Here is a 27,076-nt window from a genome sequence, read left to right as displayed (position 1 = left end):
AAGTACTCAAAAAAGAGCAAAACAAAAACAAACAAAAAATGAAATGGAAACCTCCTCCCAACCCTTGATAACAAGGGGGGTTTATTAGCTTGTCAAAAAAGCAGAAGAGTCAACTGAAGGAGCTCCAATGGCCAAAGCTGGAACAATATGAGCAATAGATAAAGTAGTATTGGATTTTAATCCAATTTATAAAATAATTATCCATGAGCTACTCTGCCATAAATAAAAGATCAAATTTTAAAATAAATAGGATAAAGAGACAAATCTCCCATGCAAAAGAAATCCAAATAATTGATCTCTGCCCTCCAGGAGGTGAGTGTAATTCCTTGCCCCTAAAGTGGGGACTGTACACAGTGACTTCCTTCCAAAGAACACAGTATGGAAAGGGAGAAAAACAAAGTAACTTTACAGTGGAGAAACAAATGCAATGTCAGCAAGGTGATCCAGGTGACAGCGGTGATAAGTCACACTGATCATAGGTGCCCTTGATATGACATGATGAAAATGGCACTTTACCATGTGGTTTTCCCCAAACCTAAAATCCCAGCCTAATCATGAGAAAAATATTAGACAAATTTCAATTCAGGGACATTCTACAAAATAACAGACTGGTATTGTGTAAAACAGTTCTGCTTTAGGACTCAAGGCAAGAGCTCTTTTATTGGGCTTGTTTTTCTATAATTTTGTTCCATGATGGATTAGTGAGCTGTAGAGCAGTGCTTTTCAGACTATTATGTGAATACAAATCATCTTGGGGTCTTAATAAAAATGCAGTTTCTAATTTAATAGATCTGGAGTGGGTCCTGAGATTCTGCATTTTTATCACACTACCAGATAATGTCAATGCAACTGGTCCATAGTCGTCACAAAAAGACCAGATTTTTTGTTGTTGTTGTTACTGTTCATCACCATCGTATTTTCTTTTGCATCACTGTAAAATTATGACAGCTGTGTTAACATTTGTCTGCTAATTCATCTGGGTGATTTTGGGGTTGATTTCTGTCAACTGCCTTTTCATTTGGGAACGGATCCTATTTTCCTTGGGCTTAATTTTTTTTTTAGTTGTTTTAGACTGTATCATGTAACACTGCAAATGTTATGCTGTGAATTTGTTATACTTCTCCAAAGAGTGTTGCTTTTGTCCAACTGTTTGTTTTATCAGACAGTTAGCTTGATTGGACTTAAACTGTAAACTTTGCCTCTTGATTGGCAGCTCCAGTTGAGATCTTTCATCCTTAGCAGGGATGTCTGCGGTGTTCCCTGTACAAACACAGCTCAGTGATCACCAGAGATTTGGCCAGGATTTATACTCAGAATTTCTGACTCCCTTTAATTGATTCTCTTCTTTCTGCAATCCCCCTCTTACTTTCTAGTAGCTGAGGTTGCCCTGAACTCTGATCTCTGACCTCTGATTGTTTAGACCACAGGAACTACTGGTTTTCAATCAAGAATTTTAGCTACTGTGCATGGAGCCAGCTGTGGCCTGCCTTCCTACCACAAGCTGTAGGAAGTTATTCCATCCAGTCACTTTCTTCCAAGTGTCAACAACTCTTTTAATCATGACCCAGGGCCTTCAGGTAATTGCTATCTGCTCAATGGCTGGATTGGTAGGATCTTATGTGGCTACAATGCAAGTGGAAACTTATAGCTATTTTTTGAGAATACAATGAATGTGTGCCAGAAATTTCATATACTTGGCTCTTTAAAGTCTCACAACTACCAATGCTACTACCCCCATTTCATAAACAATGAATGTAAGACTACAAATAAAGAAGTTATACAGCTTATTCTGGGTGTGCTGCAGTTAGCTATTGGTGGAGTCAGGATTAATAGCCGAGTGTCTCAACACCAAAGTTCATGCTTTCTTATCCCTTGTTGTCTCAATGTTCTTATATTTAAGAAGTAATAAATGGTTGCTAAGATTAATGAGTATATTATTATTTATCATTCTGTTTTCTCTGAATGCAAATGCAACATAAAAATTTAAGCCATTCACAATGGGAGAGCTAATCAGAAATTCTTCCTATATAGAAATGTTAAAATACATCAAAGTCAAAAAGCATTTTAATATCTTCATCATTTAATCAAAAGCTGTAAATTCAAATGTCCCAAAGCATGTAAAACAAGAAACAGCAGAGAATGAAATAAATCAAGTGATAATAAGAATGCCCTGACAGACAGGAATGGAAACCAAAAAGCCTTATTACTGAGGTTATATTTTAATATCTAAAGCTAGAAAGCTACCTCACCCATTTGTAGTCTTAATCCAAAACATACTTACTACAAAGCCACTGCTTTGGCTGGTAGAGCAATAAACAACTTCATAGAAGGAAAAACCATTCTTTTCCTTTTTGCTAAAGAAAAAATCACACATCCTTTAATGGGCCACAACTAGAGGTAACGGTCATTGACTGCATCGTTACTTCAGACGCTTCCGAATTACTGCGAGTTACCTCCCTTGGACACACATGGAAGCAGCTGGATGTAGGTGGAGTTGACCACTAATCAGGCTGATGAGGACCTGCGCAACTGCTGTGCCAAAGAGTTTTTAAGCTATTCCCCTCTGATTGCTATAGTACTGCTAAAAATGGTCAACAGAAGTTTGTGGGTTCAACTGAATAAAACTCCATGCTAACTATAAAGAATGGAGGGAGGGGTTCTCAGATATTAAAAATGTTTCTGTTCATACTTTTGTAAGCATTTCCTGAAGGCCTCAGAAGAGAGACTGCATCAGCTACTTGCACATTAGTTAGGTGCATTCCCCTTTGTTTAATCCCCAAGACGTTACTTGAAAAGTGTGCAGTAGCTCCAGTTTGGGTACTGCGCTGCTTCTCTGAGGCGCTCCAGCTCCCCGTGCTGACTTCTCCTGTTATGAGGACCTTGCGGCACGATGTTGTGATTTCTTATTTGTCCATCTCCAGACTAGATGGGGCTCCTAGTAGAGATGGGATGTGCCTTTTGCCTTTGTATTCCTGGGACTTAGTACAGTTACGGAACTTAGCATAAGCTCAATAAATATTCATTGAAATAATGAATGACTGGAGATCAGGTTTTCAAAAATCTAAGAATCCCTAATTGCTCCTATGGTAGGAATACATTCACCACTACCACTGTGCCTACAAATTTTGCATCCCAAATGACCCTTCCATCAACCACAACACTAAGAGCCAAGTACTGTGAATTTAGGGTCAGATTAAATAAATATTTACCAGTTTAATTTCCATGTCCACTGGCTGCTGGGATTGAAAAGCTCTTATTTATTTTTGCCATTGAAAGGCAGCACACAGAAGAAGAGGCATTAGAATCAGACACACGTAAGTTCAAATATCACTGCCACTATAGCCTATCTAAGTGGTCTGGGAAAGTCACTTCACCTGTGCATGTTAATCCACTGGGGATAGCACTACCTGTTTTACAAGCCTCTCCTGAGGATTAAATGCAATGCTGTACATAACTACGTCTACTGCCATACCTGGCACAAACCAAAGCCACTTTATATCCATTCCATTTCTCTCATCTAACTTTGAGTTTGATTAAATTTATTTTAATTCCTTATGCCATCTTGATTCAGGGCTTCAAGACATTATATATTTAAAAAATTTCAAGCCTACAATAATGACTCCTGAATAAAATAAATACTATAAGCATAAGAAGCTGCTAAAATTGAATCTGTTACAAGAAAAGTATTAATTCTCTGGTTTTCAACTTTTGGCGAACTATGGAGCTGTTAGAGATGTTTATTCCTTTACCTTTCTCAATCTCAAAATTCTGTTGAAAGTCAGAAGAAAAATATTAAAAATAAAAAGAATCTATAAAAGTGCTGAAAATAAAGACGATGTTATTAAATGAGAAACTTAAAGGCATTTCTGGAAGGTAAAAAGCTAACAGGATTAACAAGGGAAAAACTGAGAAATGGCAAGGAAAACAAAACCCTACACATGGAAGCCATGGTCCAGATATGAAAGGCTCCGGAGAGCCAATGAGCAACAATATGCCTGCTTCCTGAAACAAGAAACGCAAACCTCTATTAGCAAAAGCAATTTATGAGGCCAAAGAGGACTAACTGATAACCTGAAACTCTGAGCTTATACCAGGTACCAACTAGCAAGGAAGAAATTCCTACACTGTGCTCCTGACTCCCCTGTAACTCGTCCTTACAATTTATAGCATATCTGTGTACAGAGCAGCCTTTGGCCATTAATTTATTCAAAGGACTATGCTAAAACTAGGCTTAAATTTTAAACTCATTTCTTCTTTTCCTCTTAATTTGCATTTCATATTTGTTTGTTTTAACAGTGGTGTCCTGTGAATCTTCAGATAGTTGAGTTTTGCTATTTGGAAAACTAAATAAATCATCATTAACAACCATGTAGTTTAATAATAATAATAATAATATCCTGATCTCCATTCTTCATAATTGATTCTTTCTACTTATTTATTTATTCTTAACTGTAAAACAATCTTTAGGAACCAACAACTCATCTTATGAAGAAGGATTTTTTCTGAAGTTTGGCAATTCTTTCAGTTTCTTAAATTTAATGCCATACAATGAAACAAGAACAACAACATGTAATTCTGATGTGCAATGAAAGGAAAGTTCAGAATCACTAGTTCTTACTTCTGAGATAAACTCATTTCAGGATCCAAAATGCACAGAAAAATGGAGTCTTAAATTGGTGGCTGTAAAATTGCTGTGCAAATTACACAGGAGAAATACAGAATTATCAAGGAAAAAGTTGTGGGTGAGGGCCAAGTAATCTTAAAATAGCCACCAAAGTTTTCTACGTTTGGGTTGTCTCAGGATAAAAACTCACTTCGGAGGTTAGTAATTTGAGATTATAACAAAAGCTGGACAGTTAAGTAATAGGAAACTATTATACTTTCCTTCCTATTTTGTTCTCTGAAAAAACAGATTTCCAATCTACTTCTGAATTTATAAATCTGCTAGAATGTGAGCTCTGTGAGGGCAAAGGCACCTGTCTCTGTTATTCACCACTACTATTCCCACTGCCTACTATCAGACCTGATGGATAGCAGCCAGGCAATTTTAGAAGTTCAGTAGATGGACGGACAGATGGATGGATGGATAGATGGACAAATGCTATTTCTAAGACATTATTCAGTGGGGAGCACTACACTCTTTTTTCTCTTACCCAGCATTGCCCCCAGATTCTTCCTATCCCTAACAACACAATTCCAAACAGTTTTTTAAAAAGAAAAAAGAAAGCATCTCCAAATCTGTTAATTATTTAAAAATTTGTGATTAGGGATAGAAGGGAGAAAATATTTATTTCGGCAAAACTTCCTTTGATGCAAACATATTTTAAGAATATTTTATTCTTTTGCTAACATAAAACAAATTTTCTTACCCTTATGCATCATTTCAAATGCTTAAAATCCTTTATGCTTTTAAATTTTTAGGAATATAAACAGCAAAATATTACTTAATGACTAGAAATGTTAAATGACATTCTTTTTAAAGAATGGATTAAGGATGATATCACAGGTGCTAAAGATTGTTTTAATGACTGAAAAGGATATCTTTTCTTCCTTATAGAATATGATACTGTGAGAAATGTCATGAGAAAAATTGAGTCGTTAATATTAGGACCATAAATGTTTCACTTCATGTATGTATGATTTACAGTAATCTACCAATCAATATTTAAAAGCTCTTTTTCTTTTTATGAAGGAAAAAGTGGATATAGGAAAATGATTCATTTTTTTATACTGGCCCAAATAGAAATTAATTAAAAAGGACTTCATTAGGATATTATTTAACTTGTTTGATTCCCTATTGGACTCATCTTCTCGGGACAGACCACCCCTGAACTGCCACCCTCTGCCCCCTCCCTTCCAACTCGACGTCTGGGTAAAGTCCACATCTTTAATTGAATTGAGGGACTGACACCTAATGTGTGTAACCCACGTCCCAGACAACACACCCAAGAACTTTCCTTGGATATGAGTTCCTCTGCTTTTTCTCCCATGAGGTCCTCTGACCAGTTCCTCCTGAACATCAACATCAAATTACTTTTTACTAACATGCTCTCTGATGGTGTATTGGTGAGCTGCCAAGCTGGAGTTGATGAAGGGGAGAAAAAAGGAGAAGGTGTAGCTTCTCTCAAAATTACCTTAATAGGCTTTGGGAAGACAATTACTGAGCCAAATAATGTGGCAAACTGAGAACTTCTGACAAGACTTGTAATTTAAATGCCAGCCAGGGACAAAACAAATAACAGCAGCTAAACCATTGTTCTCTTGGTTACAGCTTGTTCAACCATGTGGCTTATTCAGTGCAATGAAACGCTGAATAAATGTTCTCATTCCACTGGCTTGAGAGCCAAACGGAAAGAAGTTTCAGACACCCAGCATACCAGATGATGCTTCCCTAATGCTAAACAACATCCACTAATAAGGGGAGACAATTAAGGACGGAAGGAATGCTCAAAAACATACAGTGGTAACCTCTTCCCACCACAACTGGGTTTTTCAGAAGTCTGACTATATATATCCATCTTTGAAAGTCTGGCAATCCTATTTCTGATGTTATGTCTTTCAAGGTCATTGAGCCCTTTCTGTGCCAGCAATTGGAGTTAGGGAGATGAGTAAGTCATTGTCCTGATCTTGGGGAGTCTGGAGTTTAAGAGTGGAAAATCAGAGAAGCAAGTAACTATAACAGAATGGCATAAATAGGGGAAGAGAGATGGATAAAAGTGCAATGGAAATAGAGACGAGGGTGCAAGTAACTCTGAATGGGGAGAGCGGGTGTGAACAAACTTAGGACAATGGAAAGAAACAGGCAGGACCAGTGCCAGAGGGAGGACGTCTGAAGCAGCTTGGAAGCAGGGAAGGACTGGGGACTGCTTGTGGCTTGAAATTAGGGTGTAACACTGCAGGAAAATCAGAGGTTCTTAGGTCACCCCAGGCTCTTACTGGCTGTACTGGCCTTGGGGACTCTTCTCTAAGCCACAGTGTCCTCATCTATAAAGTAGAGACAGGAAACTGATCACATGCTCATCCAAATCCTACTTATTAATAAGTTCAAGCCTAACCATGCCATGATTCCATTTCTGATTACTCAAAGTGATCCCACAACACAGACATTTGATCAGTCCCTCCACAGAGGACTCATCTCCTTTAATCCCCTTTTTTACCACCATCATCGTTATCAGCGAGCAAGATGACGTGCTCTGCAGCATTCCAAAAGGCAGAACTGGGCTTATAGTTAGAAATGACAGAAAGCAATTTTTTGTTATTTTTGTTTATAAACAAAGAGAAAAAAAGAAAAACATGCAAACAATCAGAATTGGGGGACAATGACACAGGTTTCAAAGGAAGGGGTGAGCTCTGTCATCAAGGGGTCAAAAGGGGGATGTGCTGCTGGATGAAAAGAGAAGATCAGTAAGCTCCTTGCACTGGATAAAAGGGTGTGCTCCTCACACACAGTCTTACATTGTGAACAATTTTACTAAGAGTGAGTTTGTAACTTGTTAGAGAAGAAATAAATTACCTTGGACTTCTTTTATACTGTATACAATGTAGGATGATGATATAGTTGGCTCAGTAAATTTTTTTTGAATTGCACTGAAAATCAGAGGGAACACAATATCAGGAAAAGAGATTCCTAACAGGTGGCACAACAGGGCCATAACCTCTGGATCCAAACCCAGTTAGTCAAAAGGTGGTCTATGGACCACCAGCAGCAGCACTTGAGGACATCTCAGAAATGCAGAGCCTGTCTCCACCCCAGCCCTCCTGAGCCAGACCCTGCCCTGGGAGGAGAGCCCCAGAGAGGGGCATGAACACCCAAGTCCAAGAAGCACCACCCTGCAAACACACCACGGAAGACTGAATGGAGTTTGGAGTGAGCTGCCAGTCACGCACTTAGAGGCTCCAGTCTTCATCTGCTCTGACAATTTCTTATTTATGTTCTGAGAGACTATAACTGGGGGCTGCTTTACGTGCTTAACTTCTCCGTCTGTCAACCTCAGGCAAGAGAAAAGGAAAAAAAAGATCCCAGATGGAGTAACTCTCACTCTCAGACAGATGAAGAGAGGCTGTCAAATGAGGTAAGGATCCCGTAGGGAAAAGACAATTAGCCTGCAGGAAGATATTGCATCAGGTCAGGACATGGCACCTCACAGACCCTGGGGAAGGTTCTTCTCCCTGTGACACCACTGCTACCAGGTGAGACCCTGTCACCAGGTCCTGCAGGCGCCCACTCTACAACCAGCCCACTGTCCGTCTGAGGGACCTACTCCTCCATCTTCCAAAGCACCACATTAGAGATGTCGGAGGTGAGCTGGCCTGTTCAGGGCCCCAGCCACCAAAGTCACTGTTTTCCCCACTATACTTTGTTGCTTCTCATAGATTCTTTAGCCGAAAGCCAAGCAATTTAGTATATGCTTACAAACTTACTCTTACTCTACCAGTCATTGCATTCATGTTGCTATTTTGACATGAGTTGTATCTTCTGCCTGCTCTCTGCTCATCCTTCAATAAACATCCAAATGGCAAGTATCAGGAGAGAGATGAAATAGAAGTCTGCATAATAATTATCAGTGACTAAGTGGCTATGCTGGGCTAGGCACTTTAAGTACCCTACTTGCAAACCTCACAACTATCCTAGGAGAGAGGTATTATCAGCCCCATTTTACAAATGGGAAACCCAGGCTCCCAGGTTAAGTGACAAAACTAAGATTTGAGTATAGAGGTGTAGGAACCCAAAGCAGGTGCTTGTTCACATCTTAAAATCTCTTATTAATCTACAAACTAAATAATTAGTTCCTGATCAATCAAAAATCATATGCATTAGGTCCTTCTAAACACCATTCTCATGAAAATGGCAATTCACTACAAAAACCTTTCTAGGTATTTTTCATATCTAAGTTTCAAAGTCACTCTAATAAAAAACACAAACACGAAGAACCATGACAATCACACCCATTTGTTTATGAAACTCTCTGCTCAGCTATGTTATTTTTCTGCTTTTCCATAATATCCCCATTCTGAGCAGTGTGCTGTTCCAATCATACAAGCTTGAATCAATCTTAATAAAGCCCTGTGGATTACCATCATAAATCTCATCTAGAAGACGCTGTTTCTCTTCTCATCCCTGTTATCAAATCCAGCTGTTCAGCTTCACTATGAACTTCATTTTGTAACATTCAGTGAATACTTTGCAAAAAGACAGGATTTTTACATTATCATGCCTTCCTCTTGCTCGACATCATTTAAAGCAGACAACACTTAACACTCTGCTGCTTGACACCATTCCCATGGAATTTCAGAACACTTAAAAACTAATCTCCAAAGCATCTTTTATAGATAAATATCCTGAGCTACCTAGATCAAATGACTTGTCTAAAATTCTAAAGCAGACAGTACTACACCCAGCGGGCAAATACCTAATAATGCTGATAGTGGGAAAGAATTGTGAGAAAAATGAGTCAAGTCAGGCTGATAAAAGGTCTTGATTGCCTGGGTCAGCCTAATATTCTAACTTGAAAGGAGATCACCAGCACCCAATATTGATGACTGTGAAGGAGGGGCTTAATCTCAGCATTCACCTTTTCTTCCTGCTGCTTCCAGAATCAAGAGTCAGGAGGTGAGGCTTCCTGACTGCCTTCTACTGTAGAGAGGGCTAGGGGTGCCAGAGCAGAGGCGAGTGGAAAAGCTGCAGACAGCTACCCAGCTGCATTTAAGAGAGGAATGGAGGGGAGAATCCTTGAGAGTTTAAAATGATCTTGCCCCGACCTCCATAGCAAATAGTGGAAAGTTTCTACCTTCCTCATTTGTTGATAATATAACACTTTCAATTTAATTTAAAAACTGACAGCTAAGTTACAAACTATCTTTAGCAAAATGGCAGGTCTGGTTTAAGGAGTAGAGCATCTGGGTGTACTCTATTTTCTAAACTTTCCACCTGAAGGATATTCACCCTCTGCTTTTATTTTCCAAAAAAAAAAGGAATAGGTAGGTTGCTGGCATACAAGTGTCAAGCCTGGGAGGGGTATGTTCTCTTTTTTTGTTTTATTTATCTAATATGTATTTTCTGTTCATTTCTTGGATGAGATCGAAAGACAAATGTCTGATCTGAGTGTCTAATATTTTAAAAAGGTACAGACAGAATTCCTTGATTGGGAGGACTTTATCTGTTATGTCATCAATAAAGCACCTAGTCTATTATGAACACACAATACATACTCTACACGTGTATAATCAAACCAGTGATGAACAGAAAATACGACAAGATTGGAGACCTTTATAAAAGTTTAAAAAATGGAAACTTTTTGCATTTAATGTGATTTGGGAAAACACAGATTCCCATTTAAACAAAGATAAAACTAAGTTGGTAAGTCTAGTAGGCTGAATAAAGGCCATCCAAAGATATCTGGTCCTACTCCCTGGAACCATAAATATGACCTTATTTGGAAAAACAGTCTTTGATGTGATTAAGCTAAGGATTTTGAGATAGAGAGATTGTTCAGATATATCTGAGGTGCCCCTAAATGCAATCTCATGTTTCTTGATAAGACTGTATTAGGTCATTATAAGAAGGGGGCAGAGGCAGATTAAGTTAGAAACCAACTTAAGGAGGCAGAGAGAAGAGAAAGCAATATGGAGATGGGAAGCAAGGACTGGAGTGTGTGGCCACAAGCCATGGAATGCCAGCAGCCACCAGAGGTTAGAAGAGGCAAGGAACAGATTCTCCCCTAGAGCTCCAGAGGGAGCACAGCCTGCCAACATTTTGATTTTGACCCAACATAACTGATTATAGATTTGTAATTTCTGTGATAGTGTTGTGATCTGCAACACTTAATAGAGGAAGACTTCTTTTTATTCTCCAGAATGAACTTGGAGATCCAGAAGAACCCTATTTTAAACTATTTCATGTAAAATTCAATCTGAAAATATATACCATCATCACTTGAATTGAAAAATATGTATTACTTTTTTCCACTGACTTTTTTGGGGGCAAAAAGATTTAAAAATTAAAATAATTTTATAATTAAATTTAACAGTCATTAAAGATTTATAATTTCTTTAAATCATTTTTCCTATTAAAAGTAGCCATCAATCCAGAGACAGAAATGAAAACTATGTTTCTGGCACCAACTGAGTAGTTTCCAGATCTCACAAACCATTTATAGTAAATAAAATAACAACAGGTATTTGGACACCCACATTGTGCCATAAATAGACACTGTTCTCAGTCTTGACAATGTGGCAATGAACAAGCCAGATGCTGCACCCATGGGAGAAAAACACATTTCCATGATCTCAATCTGCATATCAATGCTATTACTTATCTAATAGCAAGCCTTACTATAAAGAATTAAGGGGTTAATGATAGAGGGATTAATTAAATTGCCTAAAGTTAATAGCTAGTAAGTGGCAGACATTCCATGTAAGCCCAGAAATATCTCATTCCAAAGTGAGTAACAGCCTTAATAGGACTCCTCTTGTCTGAATATATTATCACAGGGTTTGTACCGATAAACTGATAGAGCTGTTTCAGATATTACTAAAGGAAACATTAAAACTGTTGCCAGGGTACCTTAACCTGAAAAACAAGTCAGTTAATTACACCTACCTGGTTACTGACGCAGTTGGTACACCTCTTGTACGCAAAGGGGGTTTCCCTCGAACTACTGGGACGTCTGTGTTTTCTGAACCACCATTCAAATATGTTAATTCCTGGAGCTGTGCCTGCCTGATTTCATCATTATAGTCCTACACAGAAGACAAATGATATCACAATTCACGTCATATTAAGCATACAAAAGGTGTGGGACAGAAAGCAAACAATTTTTTAATTAAAAAAAAAAGGATTGGGAAAATAGTTAAATTCAAAAAATAAGATTTGAGTGGGTCAAAACGAAAATCAATCAATACATTTCTGTAAAATTCGGAAAAAAACCCACAATATTATTCACCAAGCTAAAATTTTCTATTATTATCCATAACTTTCTTCCCAGGACATACTTGTCAAGTGGAACGTTTCACTCGAAAGGTTGGTAATTAAAACAAACTATAACTGATGTATGGGCATTTTTATTCACAGTTCAGCTCAACTAACAGCTATTGAGTATCTATGATGTGCTAAGTGACAGAAAAACAGAAAAGAATACACCATGGTCCACGCAGTCAAGGAACTTAAAACTAGCAAAGGAGAAAAATCTGCATATAACATAATAGGTTTTCTGAAATTAAGAACAAAGTACACAACTTATCTCTGTAATTTCCATTTGGATATTGCACAAATAGCTGAAATTCAACATTTTGAAAACCACCTCTTCATCATTTTACTTTATTGTCCAAAGGTTCCAACTCAAAAACTTTGGGGATTATCCTTGACTCCTCACTGTTCCATACCACTCCTAACCCCATTCAGTAATCATAAAGAAAAGTGTGCAAAAATAAATAAATAAAAGTATGGCCAGTGTGTGTCTGTGTGTATGTTTGTTTTTTTGTTTGTTTGTTCTGTTTTTTTAAAGGAAAGTTTAGGTCTAAACAATTAGAAGGGAAAGCCAACAAACTCAGATATGCGTAGTAAGAGCCTGCTCTCTACAGACTATCTCTGAAGATGAGTATAAACTAATTAAAGGGGAGCGGGGGTGGTACAAAGTATTCCAGGCAGGGCAAAAAGCATATTTCAAGATCCAAAGTAATGGTGTGGCCAGGCAACCAAAAGAAGTGCTAGCTACATGGCTGACTCACAGAAAACCTTTGTGGAGGCAGTCAGGGCAGGGTGGGGGGAGGGGGCAAGTACTAAGGCAGAGGGGTAAGCAGAAGCCAAATCATTCAAAGTCTTAGGTAATTTTAAAGGTGATTGGACTTAAGGGTACTAGAAACCTCCAGTGGTTTTAGGAAGATGATTCACATTTTTAGACTTGTATTTTGGAAAGATCACCCTTTATAATTGTGTATAGACACCAAAAGACTGGAAGCAGGAATATATAGAACAATCCACCCAAAGCAAGCCTTCTTCACAAACGCACATGGAACGTTCTCAAGGATACACCATATGCTAGGACATGAAACAAGCCTAAGTAGTTTAAAAGAACTGAAGTCATACAAAATGCATTCTCCAATCAGAACGGAATAAATCAGAAATCAAATTCAGAAAATTCACAAATATGTGAAAAGTAAGCAATACACTCCTAAATAACTAATGGATCAAAATAGAAATCATTTGAAAAATTAGAAAATGCAAAGAAACCTAAAATGCAATGCACCAAAATGTATGGGATGCAGCTAAGGCAGTGCTCAAAGGAAAATTTATACCTTTAAACACCTATATGAAAAAAACGAAAGATTTAAAATTGATACCCTAACCTTCCACCCTAAGAAACTTTCAGGGAATGCTGTGAACAACTATAATGCCAACAAATCAGATAGCTTAGATGTAATGAATAAACTCCTAGGAAGACAAAAACCAAAACAATGACTCAAAAAGAAATAGAAAAGTCTCAGTGGATCTATAACAAGATATTGAATTGGTAATCAAAAACTTCCCACAAACAAAATAGAACAAAACAAGTGAACAGAAAAAAACACAGGCCCAGAAAGCTTTACTGGTAGTCTCTCAAATACTTAAAGAAGAATTAATGCTAATCTTTCATAAATTCTTCCAAAAAATTGAAGAGGAAGGTACACTTCCCAACTTAATCTGGAAGGCCAGTACTATCTGATACTAAAATAAGACAAAAACAGTAGGAAAAAAGAAAACTACAGACCAATATCTTATGTGTACAGAGGAAAAATTCCTCAAGAAATACCAGCAAACCAAATCCAGCAGCATACAAAAAGGTTTACACACAGGACAGAATGGAATTTATGCAGGGATTGCAAGGTTAGTTTACCTTCTTAAAATCAATTAATGTAATATCACAATAATATAATGAAGGACAAAAAACACATGATTATCTCAATAGACACGGAAAAAATAACTGACAGAAGCCAACACACTTTCACAATTAAAAACACTCAACAAGCTAGGAAAACTCACAGCTAACATCATACTTAATAGTGAAAGAGTAAATACTTCTAAAATTAGTAATAAGACAAGGATGTTTGTCCTTAGAATTTCTACCCAATATTGTACTTGAGGTCCTAGCCATGGTAATTAGACAAGAAAAAGAAAGTAAAGGTGTTTAGACTGGAAAGGAAGTATTCACAGACGACATAATCTTATATATAAAAAATCCTAAAGAGCCCCCTTTAACACAAACTGTTAAAGCTAATAAATGAGCTTTAGCAAAATCGTAGGATACAAGATTAATATAGAAAAATCAGTTTTATTTCTATACCCTAGCAAAGAATAATCCAAAAATGTAATTTAAAAAATACAATTGCATTTACAATAGCATCTAAAATAATAAAATACTTAAGAATAAATTTAACAAAAGAAATGTAAGGGTAAAACACTGAAAAATACAAAATATTGCTGAAAGAAAATTTTAAAAGATCTAAACAAATGGAAAAGCATCCTGTGCTCATGGATTGGCAGACCTGATACTGTTAAAATGGCAACTCTCCCCAAACTGATCTACAGATTCAAAGTAATCCTTATCGAAATCCCTAGATGAAATTTTTTGCAGAAATGGACAAGATGATCCTAAAATTCATATGGAAATGCAAGGGACCTGGATTAGATAGAATGATGTTGTTAAAGAAAAACAAAGGCAAAGACCTCACACTCCCAATTTCAAACCTTACTACAAAACTGCAGCAGTGAAAACTGTGTGGCACTGCATAAGGACAGAAATATAAATCAATGAAATAGAAATGATGAGGAGTTCAGAAATACTTCATGATCAACTGATATCTGAGAAGGGTTCAAAGACCACTCAATGGGGGAAAATAGTCTTTTCAGCAAACGTTACTGGGGCAACTGCATGTCCACATCACAACTGTCAAGTGGGACCCCTACATAATGTAGAAGTCACACACAAAAATTAACTCAAAATGGATCAAAGACTAAACTGTAAGAGCTAAATCTATAAATCTCTTAGAAAAAAAAAGGGCAGGAGTAAATCTTTGCCATCTTGGATCAGTCAATGATACCGTAGATATGACATTAAAAGCTCAAGTGAAAAAAATAAATTGGACTAAATTGAAATTAAAAACTGCTGTGCTTCAAATAACATCATCAAGGAAAATACTGGGAGAAAATATTTGCAAATAATATATCTGATAAGGGATTTGTTTTTACAATATAAAAAGTACACTTATAGTTCAACAGCAAAAGGACAAACAACCCAACTTAAAAAGGGGCAAAGGATTTGAATAGGCATTTCTCTGAAGAATATTTAGAAATGGCCAATAAACACACAAAAAGAAGCTCAACATTATAAGTCATTAGGAAAATGCAAATTGAAACCACAATGAAATACCACCCCATGTCCAGTATTATGGCAATAATCAAGATAGATAATATCAAGTGTAGAAACAATGAGGAGATATTAGAACCCGTATATACTGCTGGTAAGAATGTAAAATGGTACAGCCACTTTGGAAAACTATATGGCAGTTCATAAAAAGGCTAAACATAGAGTTGCCATATAACTCAGTAAATCTACTCCTAGGAATCATACCCAAGAGAAATGAAAATATATGTCCACACAAAAAATGTAAATGAATGTTCATAATAACATTATTTATGAAGCCAAAAACTAGAAATAACTCGTAAGTCCTCAACTCATGAGTGGATTAATAAAATGTGGTATATATCCATGCAATGGATAACTATGTTCAACCATAAAAAGGAATGAGCTACTGACAGGTGCTACAACATGTATCAGGATGGGCCCTGAAAAGTTATAAGTGAAAAAAATGACACAAAAGACCACATACTACATGTTCTATAGAGACAGAAAGCAGACTGGTGGTTGAACAAGGCTGAAACAAGAAGGGGCTACGGGTTAGGGAATTAGGAGTGACTGCTAATGGACACAGGGTTGCTTTTGGGGATGATGGAAATGTTTTAAAATTGATTTTGGAGACAGGTGGGGGTAGCACACTTTAAGGGGGTGAATTGCATGGTATATGGATTATATCTTCATAAAGCTGTTTAAAAGAAAAATGAAAGTAGATTAGTGGTTGCCCAGGTCAGGGAAGAATGGGAATGACTATTATTGGTTACAGAGTTTCTTTTAGGGATGACGAAAATGTTCCTAACTTAGATTGTGCTAATGACTGCACAACTGTGAATATACTAAAATCATAAAACACTTGAGATGGGTGAATTTGAAGGTATGTGCATTTTATCTCAGTAATGATATTAAAGGAAAAAAAGGCAGCAGAAATGCCTGCTGGAAGCTTTTAGGTAATTGCAGCGTGTGGTAATGTGGAAAGGGGCAATGAAGGTTATTTCAGAGGCTGAATTTGACTGGACATGGTAACACACTGGATGCGGGGGCTGTATAAGTGAAGTCAAGAATGTCAGTTGGTTTCTGGAAAGGAGGCAGGACCAGGAACAGAAATAATTTGATGATATAATTAATTCTGGAAGGGTCGAATCTGCAGTGGCCTGTGGTATATAAAAATAGAGTTGGCCTACAGAAATCAGATACAGGAGTTGGAAGTTTCGGAGCTGAAGACATGGACACAGAGGTGGGCAGGCCAGAGAAGGGCCTATCTGCGGGGCTGGCCATTGGCCAGCTCCTGGAATACGGCCTCGGAGTACCTGGAGTGTTCGGCCTGATAAGAGGATCTGTGGGTGTCTGAGGCCTTGGGGCATGCGTGTCACTTTGACCAGAAGTCTGTCACGGCAATACGATTTGTGGTGAACACCTCTTTTGCTCTGCCTGCTGGGGATGCAGGAGTGGGCTGGAGTCTGAGCAGCTGAGGTCGGTTGTGTGGACGCTTCATAGCTACCTGACTGCTCACCAATCACAACGCTGAACGCCTGGTTGGTGGTGCTTCACCCAAGCTGCCGCACAGGGTCCCTGGAAAACGAAGGGCATGCTCATGCAACCCCATGGGAGGGGACACCTGGAAGCCTGGGTCTGGTTCTCCTGGACTCTGCCCCGTGTGCCTTTTCCCTTTGCTGATTCGGATCTGGAGCGCCCTGCTATAATAAACCACACTGTGAGAATAACAGCTTCCTAGGTCCTGTGAATCCTTCTAAGCAAAGCATCAAGGATGTCCTTGGCGACCGGTGGCACAGAAGTCATTTTTATACAAATGTTACCAACAGATGGCCTTGCTTGGTGCACCTTTACACAGGGAAAAAGGACTTATTTAGGATACGGTCCTGAACGTCATCGTAAAGGAATGAGCAGCACAAGGGCCCACACACAGAGAGCTGGAAAGGTCTGGCAAGAAACTGAGGAAAAGGAAAAGGAGGTGATCGCATCATGAAAGCCAGAGGAAACAAGGGCTGCCTTTACATTCTGTCAAGTAGCCAGGTACAAGTTCGACAGGATTCATTAACAACAATGTCATAAAATGGACAAATTCCTACAAAGATATAAATCACCAAAATGGATTTAAAAAAAACAGAAATTATGAATTGACCTACAGGTAAAGAAACTGATTCAGTAATTTAAAAATACCCACAAAGAAAAGCCAAGGCCCAGGTGGCAACAACTGGTGAGTCCTATGAAATATTTAAAGATATAATTAATACCTATCCTTTGTAAACTCCTTCTGATAACAGAGAAGGAGAAACACTCCACAAACTCATTTTCCATGACCTGTATTACTCTGATACCAAAGCCCAAAATGCCACATGAAAATACTATAGGCATATATCCCTCATTATTAGAAATGCAAACAAAACAAAACAAAATCCTTAAGAAACTCTTACTAAACCTATTTCAGCAAAATATAAATAGGATTATCTATCATGATCAAGTGGGATTTATCCTAGAAATACAAAGTTGGTTCCACATCTGAAATCAGTTAATGCAATACATGATTATTAATAGAATAAAAAACAAAAACCACACGATCATCTCAACAGACAGAAAAAAGCATTTGGCAAAATCCAAAATCCATTAATGATAAAAACACTCAACAACTAGAAATAGAATGCAACTTCTTCAATATGACAAAGGACACTAATAAAAAAAAAACTATAACTAATGTTATACTTAATGGTGAAAGACTTAATCCCTCATTCTAAGTTCAGGAATAAAGCAAGGATGTTCATTCTTATCACTTCTGTTCAACACTGAACAGAAATTTCTAGCCAGTATAGTAAGAAAAGAAAAGAAAAAATTAAAATAAAATCGAAAGGCATCCAAAATTGGACAGGAAGAAGTAAAAATGTTATTCACAAATGGCATAAACTTGTATATAGAAAATCCTTTCCATTAAGAAAATAAATAAAGACACTAGAACTAATAAATGCATTTGGCAAGGTCACATGATACAAGATCAATATACAAAAAAACGAAGCGTATTTCTAAACACTACTGTATCAGAAAATGAAATAAAAAAAAACCCATTCACAACAGTATCAAGGAGCACAAAATACATAGAAATAAATTATACAAAAGAAATACAAGACTGATACCTTAACAGCTATAAATGACTGCTATGAGTTCAATGCAATAGCTATCAAAATTCTAACAAACTTTTTATAGAAATTTACAAGGTTACCTAAATTGTATATGGAAATGCAAAGGAACAAAGCAATGTTAAAAAAAAAAGAAGAGTACAAAATTGGAGGACCTATGTTACCTGATTTCAAAATTTAGTATAAAGCTAAACAGTTAAGAGTTTGGCACTAGTAAAAGGATAGGCGTATAAATTAATGGAACAGAACTGAGAATTCAGAAATAAAACCTGACACGTTCAGTTGATTCATGAGAAAGGTACCAAGGCAACTGAATGGGGACAAGACAGTCTTCTCAATGTATGATGCTGAAACTACTAGATATCCAAATGGAAACAGATTTAGTTCCTTACACTGCATACCACACATAAAAATTAACTTAAAATGGATTATAGACTTAGATGAAAGAGCTAATACTATAAGACATCTAAAAGACAATATGGCTGGAAGTCTGTGACCTTGGTTTGGGCCAGCCCGGATTCAAGGAGAGGGTAATTAGGCCTCACCTCTTGGTGGAGAAGTGGCAATGCCATGGGATGGCAAACACTGATGCAGTCATCTTTGGAAAACAGAGCCTGGCTAGGTCAACATGGCTAGGTCAGCACTCCCTGGTCACCACTGGCTGTTCAGCATAAACCTTAAAACATAAACCTTTCCTGAGGTGGTCTTGTCAGAATTGCACTTTTATATTTGTTTGTAAGAATATGGGATTCAGATCTGTCTCTCCCATAAGACTATAAACTCCATTAGGACAAGGAACATGTCTTTTATTACTTCGCATGTGCCGATCACATAGCAAATATCCAATAATTTCGTCTTTAAGCTGAATGTATAGATTGTCACATTTGCTTGTTGGAACTAAAGAACATATTAACCAATTTTAGCTCCAAAATAATATATTTAATGCAATTTCATTTCTTGGCTTTGCCAAGGCTACCCTGATTTAAAATATCCTCTCTCTGTAAATGCAATAGTTGTGTGTGTACTTCCTCACAGACAATAAGACCATAATGAGCATGCCTCAGTGTGAAACTGAATCTACCAGATTGGCCTGGAATCACTGAAGACATGGTCTTATCCCAGGAAGACATTTAGCAGACGTGACAGCTTCACATAAAAACGCCGTCCACAGGGCACAAAGTGATTAATACTTTGCTTTTTTTTTCTCAAAAACATGCAAGTCACATAAAAGGCATAAACCAAATAGTGTAATGGAGGTAAAGATAATTTCTTTTATATTATTGTATTTGTAGTACTGTATGGTATCTAAAGAGAAGTCATGAAAGACTATCAATTGCTAACAAAACATAAAACACCCGGCAGAAGATAAACATCTGCAAAGTACCCTTCCCCTCTGTGCTCATTTCTGCTTTTGTCTATCATTTTATTGATCCTGTTGTACTGAAATCATGAGCTACTGTTTCTCTTTTACCCTAAGCTGCATGTTCCTTAGGGGCAAGGACTGTTTTTATTCTTGTCTGTATGCCTAACACCAACCAGAGGGCATGGCACGTGGAAGGCACTAATGAGTCTGTATTAGAGAACAATCAATTTGTGAGGTGTTTTCAGTGTCACAAGCAGCTTAGGACTTGGGAATCCTGAAGTTCAAACTAGTGATTGTGCTCCTCCACTTTTTAGCTGTGCAACCTTAGCAGTATTTACTTAATGTTTCTAAAAATCTGTTGCCTTGTTTTACATAAAGGCGGAATAATGCTAAGTAGTTCACAGGGACACTGAGGTCCACCCGTGATGACATAGCTGCAGCTCTTTCATATGTAAAGTGTTAAGTAAATTGTAATTACTGATAAGAATTATTAAGAATTAAAATAAAAGAAGAACTTTAACATGTAAGTTGAGTATAAAGAAAAGTCATACTAACAGGAATGAGGAACTTTTTGATTTCTTCCAAGGCATGTCCCATCCGGGCATACGCTTCTGCGGGAGGGGCAAAGACTTCAATGAGGACATGGAGGTCATCATTCAGGTGGAAGTACTTTGCTTCCCCACTTTTCCTCAACTCTTCTTCCTGGGAAAAAAAAAAAAAAAAAAATATATATATATATATATATATATATATTTAGATAATCATGTTTAAAGATGTCATTATGAGAAAAGAAAAGGAAAGTGAAAACTACCCAGTGCTCACTTGGCATGTAGTTGTCAGAGAAGAGTCTCACTCACTAGCAAGCACAATCCTGAGAAAGTGAGTTCAGAATGGAAGTCTGCTCCTGCCACTCCCAGGCAAACAGCCATAAGGCAACATCTATAGTCTGGCAAAGGAAGGAGCCTTCCCAGAGAGTCAGTTCTATAGTACTGTTCTGGAAGACTTTCTAGAGCATAAGCCTACAGCCTGACCCTTCATCCCTTGCTACAAGCTGAAAGGCACCCATTTCTATGGGTCAAAGCCTTTTCTGCCTAAAGCAGCTTTGGTGCACTAGAACCCTGACTGACAAGCAGACACTGCAGGAAAAAAGATTCTCAAAAGCGGTTCTGAAGGCAGGCAGGATCTGACTACAGCAGAGCAGCTGGGGTACCCGCAGTGTCTATTTAAGGGGCAAGCCTGTAACTTAAATGATCACCTGTGTTCACCTTCAGTGAAGTGCTTCTGAAGGTATAACTGAAGGACCACTGGCAGAGGCCATGGCACCGTATGACGGGCACGAGGGAAATAGGCTGGGAGAGCGGGGTGCAGTGGGCTGGCGAGTTCTTCCTGTGTTGAAGAGTTCAAAGAAGGAAATGGCAGACTCGGGGCTCTTAAGTTCTCACTTCAAGGCCCAGAAAGCCAAGAAGCATCCCAGAAGGCCCCACTGCTCATGGTCGTGGGCTGATGGAGCTAACAGAGACGTGTGGAGTTCAAGCTTGTGTGTTGCTGACTGATGATGCAGATTCCCAGCCGTCTCGAGACTCAGGACACTGACTGGATAACAGTGAACACCTGAGAACTGGACTGGCAACACTGGGGAAGATTCAAAGAACTCAGATTATCCCAGTTTTAAAGCCCCACTGAACCTTCCACGCCGGCAGATGCCTGTCTGGTGAGACCTTTCCTACCTCGATTAAAGACCATTTAATGATATCAGGTGAGGGAGCCCCTCAAAAGGGAACATCTCTCCTGCTGCACTATTACCACCTCTTATTAGCTCCAGGCCTATGCCCAGGGGGTTCAGAGACTGAGAGAGCACAGTATATGCATGCTGTCATGTTATCTCCTCTGAACACACACACTGCAACAATTCCTCCTGGTCTTCCCCAAAGCATCTGGGGCCTTTTACTTGACTGACGGAACACTGAGGAGAGGAACTATCTAGACTTTTTGAGGACTAAGAGAACTGACTGTGAGCTGATAACCTCCACTGAGGGCCACTGATCAGAGCGGGGCTTATAGGGTCAAGAGACAAATGGACTTCTCCACCGACAGTGGGCTCAGCAGCCAGTAATCTACAATGTATACCTCTTCCCCAACTCTTGGGTATCTCGATGGAATAGAAACAATCAGCCACTTGCAGAATCTCATATTGGTTCCCTGACCCCACCGCTTGAGGCCACTCAGGGTGGTGAGGCCAATGTGGCCAAGGGCAGGGAAACATGAAGACGAGGGGGGGGGGGGTGACAAAAGTCTGGGAAAGAGGCCCAAGTGTGCAAGAGCAGGGTGTCCCATGCAAATACGGAGCAGGTGCTTAACGACCAGGTGGCCAAGGGCCCATTCCCATGGGGGTCAGCCCACCTTGCTCTCAGCCCCCTCAGTGCTGCCCCCAGTGGACTCAGAAACAAAGGGACCACAGTGACAAGGAAAGAGGTCACATGCTCCTTCACAACAGGGACTCCCTTCAACAGGATGACTGGCCCTGCTGGGGGCCCAATAGCAGAAAACACCCACAAGCCCTTGAAATGACACCACTATGTGGCAGGATCATGAAGCCCTACAGTAAGATGGTTATTTAGGGCCCCTTTCACTGTGGAGAGCCAAGCACCTGCTGTTGCTAGCACACACAATATACATGAGGATTTGCTTTCCCTGCTTCTCTTTCACCTGTAAACCTACCAGTGGAGGCCCTCAACGCTGCCAGTGTAGGCTACAAACATCGCCCTTGACCAGGAACTACTGTCATGACAAACAAAATAAGTAGGACAATGGACTCCTGCCCACATTACACACCTGATCACCTGGAATGGCTTACTGACAGCTCAGTTAAGGTGTCCACAAGGGTTTGGGACTGTCCTACCAGATACAGCATTATTTCTGACCCAGTGACCAATATATGATCCCATTTTCTCCTACTGCCAAAATACATGAGTCAGGAATCAAAGTATCTTACATATTATCATTCGAGAGAGCAAAGCTTAGTTAAGTAGTTAGAATTAGAATCACTTTGAGCACCTACTGAAAACGTACTCTAAGGTTCCACCCTAAGTGGTTTGGGACAGGGGAACCTGTATTTTTAAACAGCATCCCATGTGAGTCTGTTGGGAAAAACACACAGTGTTGGTGTCAGAAAACCGTTATATTTACTGTGCTAACCAACAATATACGGAACTTCACTGATTAACCCAGAAAATATACTTAAGTTCCCCATATCTCAAGTTTTCTTATGTGTAAAATAAGGAAAATATTATGAATCTTCCATATGCAAAATGTCTTGTACAATGCCTGACTCAGAGTGACTATTCAATAAGCAAACAGTTTATTTTTATTATAAAAGCTATTATTTTTATGACTTAATGATGAGGAGGCTGGACTTGGACTAAATAACTTTCAGGTCTGGAAGGATCATTGTTCAACATTTCAGGATAAGTGATCACTGCACGTGGACTTGCTGTCAGTAATACACAGCTTTTAACAACGAAAGAACAAAGAAAGTGACAGCACATTACGATATGTGAAAGTTTCTTTCAGAATTGATATATTTAAGAAAGTGGTCAATAAAAATAACTCAGTGCTTTTTAGCTTGTTAAAAAAAGGGACAGTGGGCTCAGAGAGAAGATGGCGGCATAGAGAGGAGTGGAAGACTTAGTCCCCCCCTGGAACAATACATAAATGATCAAAAAACTAGTAAATAACCTGGAATAACAGCAGGAGACAAACGTGACTGCACTCATCATCCACCAACCTGAATTGGGGGGAATGCCCAAGATCACAGCATAAAATCTGTGAGTAAAACTGCAGACCCGCGCTGAGAGCTGAGAGCCGAGAGCCCCTCCCTCACAGAAGTCGCACGCTGTTAGGGAGCGGCCCTCTCTCAGCCCGGCTCCAAGTGAGGTTTCAATATTAACTGCTCAATACAGACAGCGAATCCTCAACAAGCAGACAGAGGCTTTTGGTGACAACTGACCTTGGGAGAGTCGGGGGACATTATCTGTCTCAGGACAGGGAGCCCAGAGGATCGGGTGCTATCTCTGGCTGACGGGTGAACCTGGGAGTTTTTCTGTCCCTCTCTCTCTCTGTGGAGAAAACCTCAGCTGTTCTCAGCCCGCAAGGCTTTGCAGTAAAGACAGCCTCAGACATTTTAAAACCAAAACACTTCGATCAGCAGAGTCACAGAAACAAAGAACTTACTGATATGCAAATGACATCTGTGGACGGGGCACAGCTTCCCAAGAGGAAAGGGAGGGGCCTGGCCCAGCTCTACTGTCCCTTTTCAGTCTTTCCGGAACCAGACCCCAAAGCCTGGGGGAGGAGAGCCACAGGCCACACCCTCTAACACAGGCAGTGACAGGTGCATCTGCCTGGCAGAAAAGCACAGATGTCTCAATCCTCTAAGAAAAGCCATCAGGGAAACCAGATACTGAAATATTACCTCTTTCTGTGACCTGAGCCTGTTCTCATCTGGAAAACCCTGACTGGGGTGGCCTAGGAGGTCAGATGCCTAGACAACAGAAAACTACAACCTACACTAAGAAAAACGAAGCTCTGACCCAGTCGAAGGAACAAACGTACACTTCAACTGAGATTCAGGAATTTAAACAACTAATGTTAAATCAATTCAAAGAGTTTAGAGAATATTTCACAAAAGAGATAGAGGATGTAAAGAAAACACTGGACATACATAAGGCAGAAATTGAAAGTTCGAAAAAACAACCAGTAGAATATATGGAAATGAAAGGCACAACACAAGAGATGAAAGACACAATGGAAACATACAACAGCAGATCTCAAGAGGCAGAAGAAAACACTCAAGAACTGGAGAACAAAACACCTGAAAGCCTACATGCAAAGGAGCAGATGGAGAAAAGAATGAAAAAAATATGAGCAACGTCTCCGGGAACTCAAGGATGAAACGAAGTACAATAATGTACGTATCACTGGTGTCCCAGAAGGAGAAGAGAAGGGAAAAGGGGCAGAGGCAATAATAAGAGGAAATAATCAATGAAAATTTCCCATCTCTTATGAAAGACATAAAATTACAGATCCAAGAAGCGCAATGTACTCCAAACAGAATAGATCTGAATAGGCCTACGCCAAGACACTTAATAATCAGATTATCAAATGTCAAAGACAAAGAGAGAATCCTGAAAGCAGCAAGAGAAAAGCAATCCATCACATACAAAGGAAGCTTAATAAGACTAGGTGCAGATCTCTCAGCAGAAACCATGGAGGCAAGAAGGAAGTGGTGTGATATATTTAAGATACTGAAAGAGAAAAACCGCCAACCAAGAATCCTATATCCAGCAAAACTGTCCTTCAAATATGAGGGAGAGCTCAAAATATTTTCTGACAAACAGACAATGAGAGACTTTGTGAACAAGACACCTGCCCTACAGGAAATACTAAAGGGAACACTGCAGAGTGACAGAAGACAGGAGTGTGTGGTTTGGAACACAATTTTGGGAGATGGCAGCACAGCAATGTAAGTACACTGAGCAAAGATAGCTATGTATATGGTTGAGAGAGGAAGATTGGGAGCATATGAGACACCAGAAGAAAGGAGGAAAGATAAAGAATGGGACTGTGTAACTTGGTGAAATTTAGAGTGTTCAACAACTGTGATAAAATGTACAAATATGTTCTTTTACAAGGGAGAACAAGCAAATGTCAACCTTGCAAGGTGTTAAAAATGGGGAGGCATTGGGGGAGGGATGCAATCAATGTAAACTAGAGACTGTAACTAACAGACCCATTGTATTATGCTTCCTTTAATGTAACAAAGGCAATATACCAAGGTAAATGCAGATGGGGGGGCTGGGATAGGGAAGGCGTGTTGGATACTTGACATCGGTGGGGTTGTCTGACTCTTTACCCCACTTTGATTTGGGGTTGCTTTTCCTTTTGCTACTTCCTGGCTGTCATTTTTTTTCCTCCTTCTTTTCCCTCTCTACCTTTTTTGATGCTCCCTCCTGCCTTGTGGAAGAAATGTAGATGCCCTTATATAGATAGTGGTGAAGGTGGTGAACACATAAATATGTGACCATACAGAGAACCACAGACTGTTTACTTAGGATGGAATGCATGGGGTGTGAACAAAACCATCTTAAAAAAAATGGGTTGATGTCAAAACCTCAAGGGTAATATACTGAGTGAAATAAGCCAGACATGTAAGGACAAATATTGCAGGCTCTCACTGATAAGAACTAACGATAATGTGTAAACTCACAGACATGAAATATAAGGTACCAAGATATAGGATGAGGCTAAAGAATGGGGAGTGGTTGCTTAGTATGAGCAGAATGTTCAACTAGGATGAACTTAAATGTTTGGAAATGAACAGAGGTGTTGGTAGCAAGATGTGAAAATAACTAACAGTGCTGAATGGCACGTGAATGAGGTGGAAACGGGAAGCTCAGAGTCATATATGTCACCAGAAGGAAAGTTGGAGATCAAAAGATGGGAATGTATAAAACTGAATCCTATGGTGGGCAATGTCCATGATTAACTGTACAAATATTAGAAAACTCTTCCATGAACCAGAACAAATGTATAACAATACAACTAGAAGTTACTAATAGAGGGGCATATAAGGAATAAATAAATACCTATTGCAAACTATATACTACAGTTTGTAGTACTTCAACATTCTTTCATAAACAGTAACAAATGTACTATACCAACACTACGAGTCAACAATTGAGGGGGGTTGGTTAGGGATATGGGAGGATTCGAGTTTCCTTTTCTTTTTCTTTTTTTCCCCATCTTTCACTTTATTTCTTGTCTGGAGTAATGAAAAGTTTCTAAAAATTGAACAAAAATTAAGTGTGGTGATAGATGCACAGCTGTATGAGGGTACCAGGGGCAACTGATTGTACACTTGGATCTTTGGATAATTGTATGGTATCTGAACAATCCCAATTTAAAAAAAAAAAAAAAAAGGGACAGTTAATATGATTACATCCAAGTAGAACAAACTATTTTTTGGAATACTGAGTAATCATTAGAACATTTAAAATAAATTTGGTAACTTGATAAAATGCATACAATATCCAATCTCAATGAATCTAAAACGCAAACAGTGACAATAAGACTACGGATAAAATTTACTTCTTTTCATGATAGTTTCAGATTCACCACAC

The 27,076-nt window shown here is 38.9% G+C and overlaps 1 protein-coding gene across 3 annotated transcripts in view; it reads right to left on the bottom strand.

Annotated features, from left to right (window-relative positions):
* Positions 1–27,076, bottom strand: part of KHDRBS3 (KH RNA binding domain containing, signal transduction associated 3) — a 184,481-nt gene that overhangs the window by 64,673 nt on the left and 92,732 nt on the right. For 2 of the 3 annotated variants that reach the window (XR_005211668.1, XM_037803225.1), the window contains exons 4-5: positions 20,454–20,600; positions 11,600–11,739 (exon numbers count right to left, since the gene is read on the bottom strand). Coding sequence is in view for 2 of the 3 variants with exons in the window: in XM_037803225.1 (XP_037659153.1) it covers positions 11,600–11,739; positions 20,454–20,600 (287 nt within the window). In the remaining variant the exon portion in view is untranslated. The remainder of the gene's footprint in view (positions 1–11,599; positions 11,740–20,453; positions 20,601–27,076) is intronic. The other variant, XM_037803226.1, reaches the window with a different exon arrangement.

Source organism: Choloepus didactylus, chromosome 14, assembly GCF_015220235.1.
Source record: "Choloepus didactylus isolate mChoDid1 chromosome 14, mChoDid1.pri, whole genome shotgun sequence".
NCBI classification, from domain to species: Eukaryota; Metazoa; Chordata; class Mammalia; order Pilosa; family Megalonychidae; genus Choloepus; species Choloepus didactylus.
This window is presented reverse-complemented; position numbering and strand designations above follow the sequence as displayed.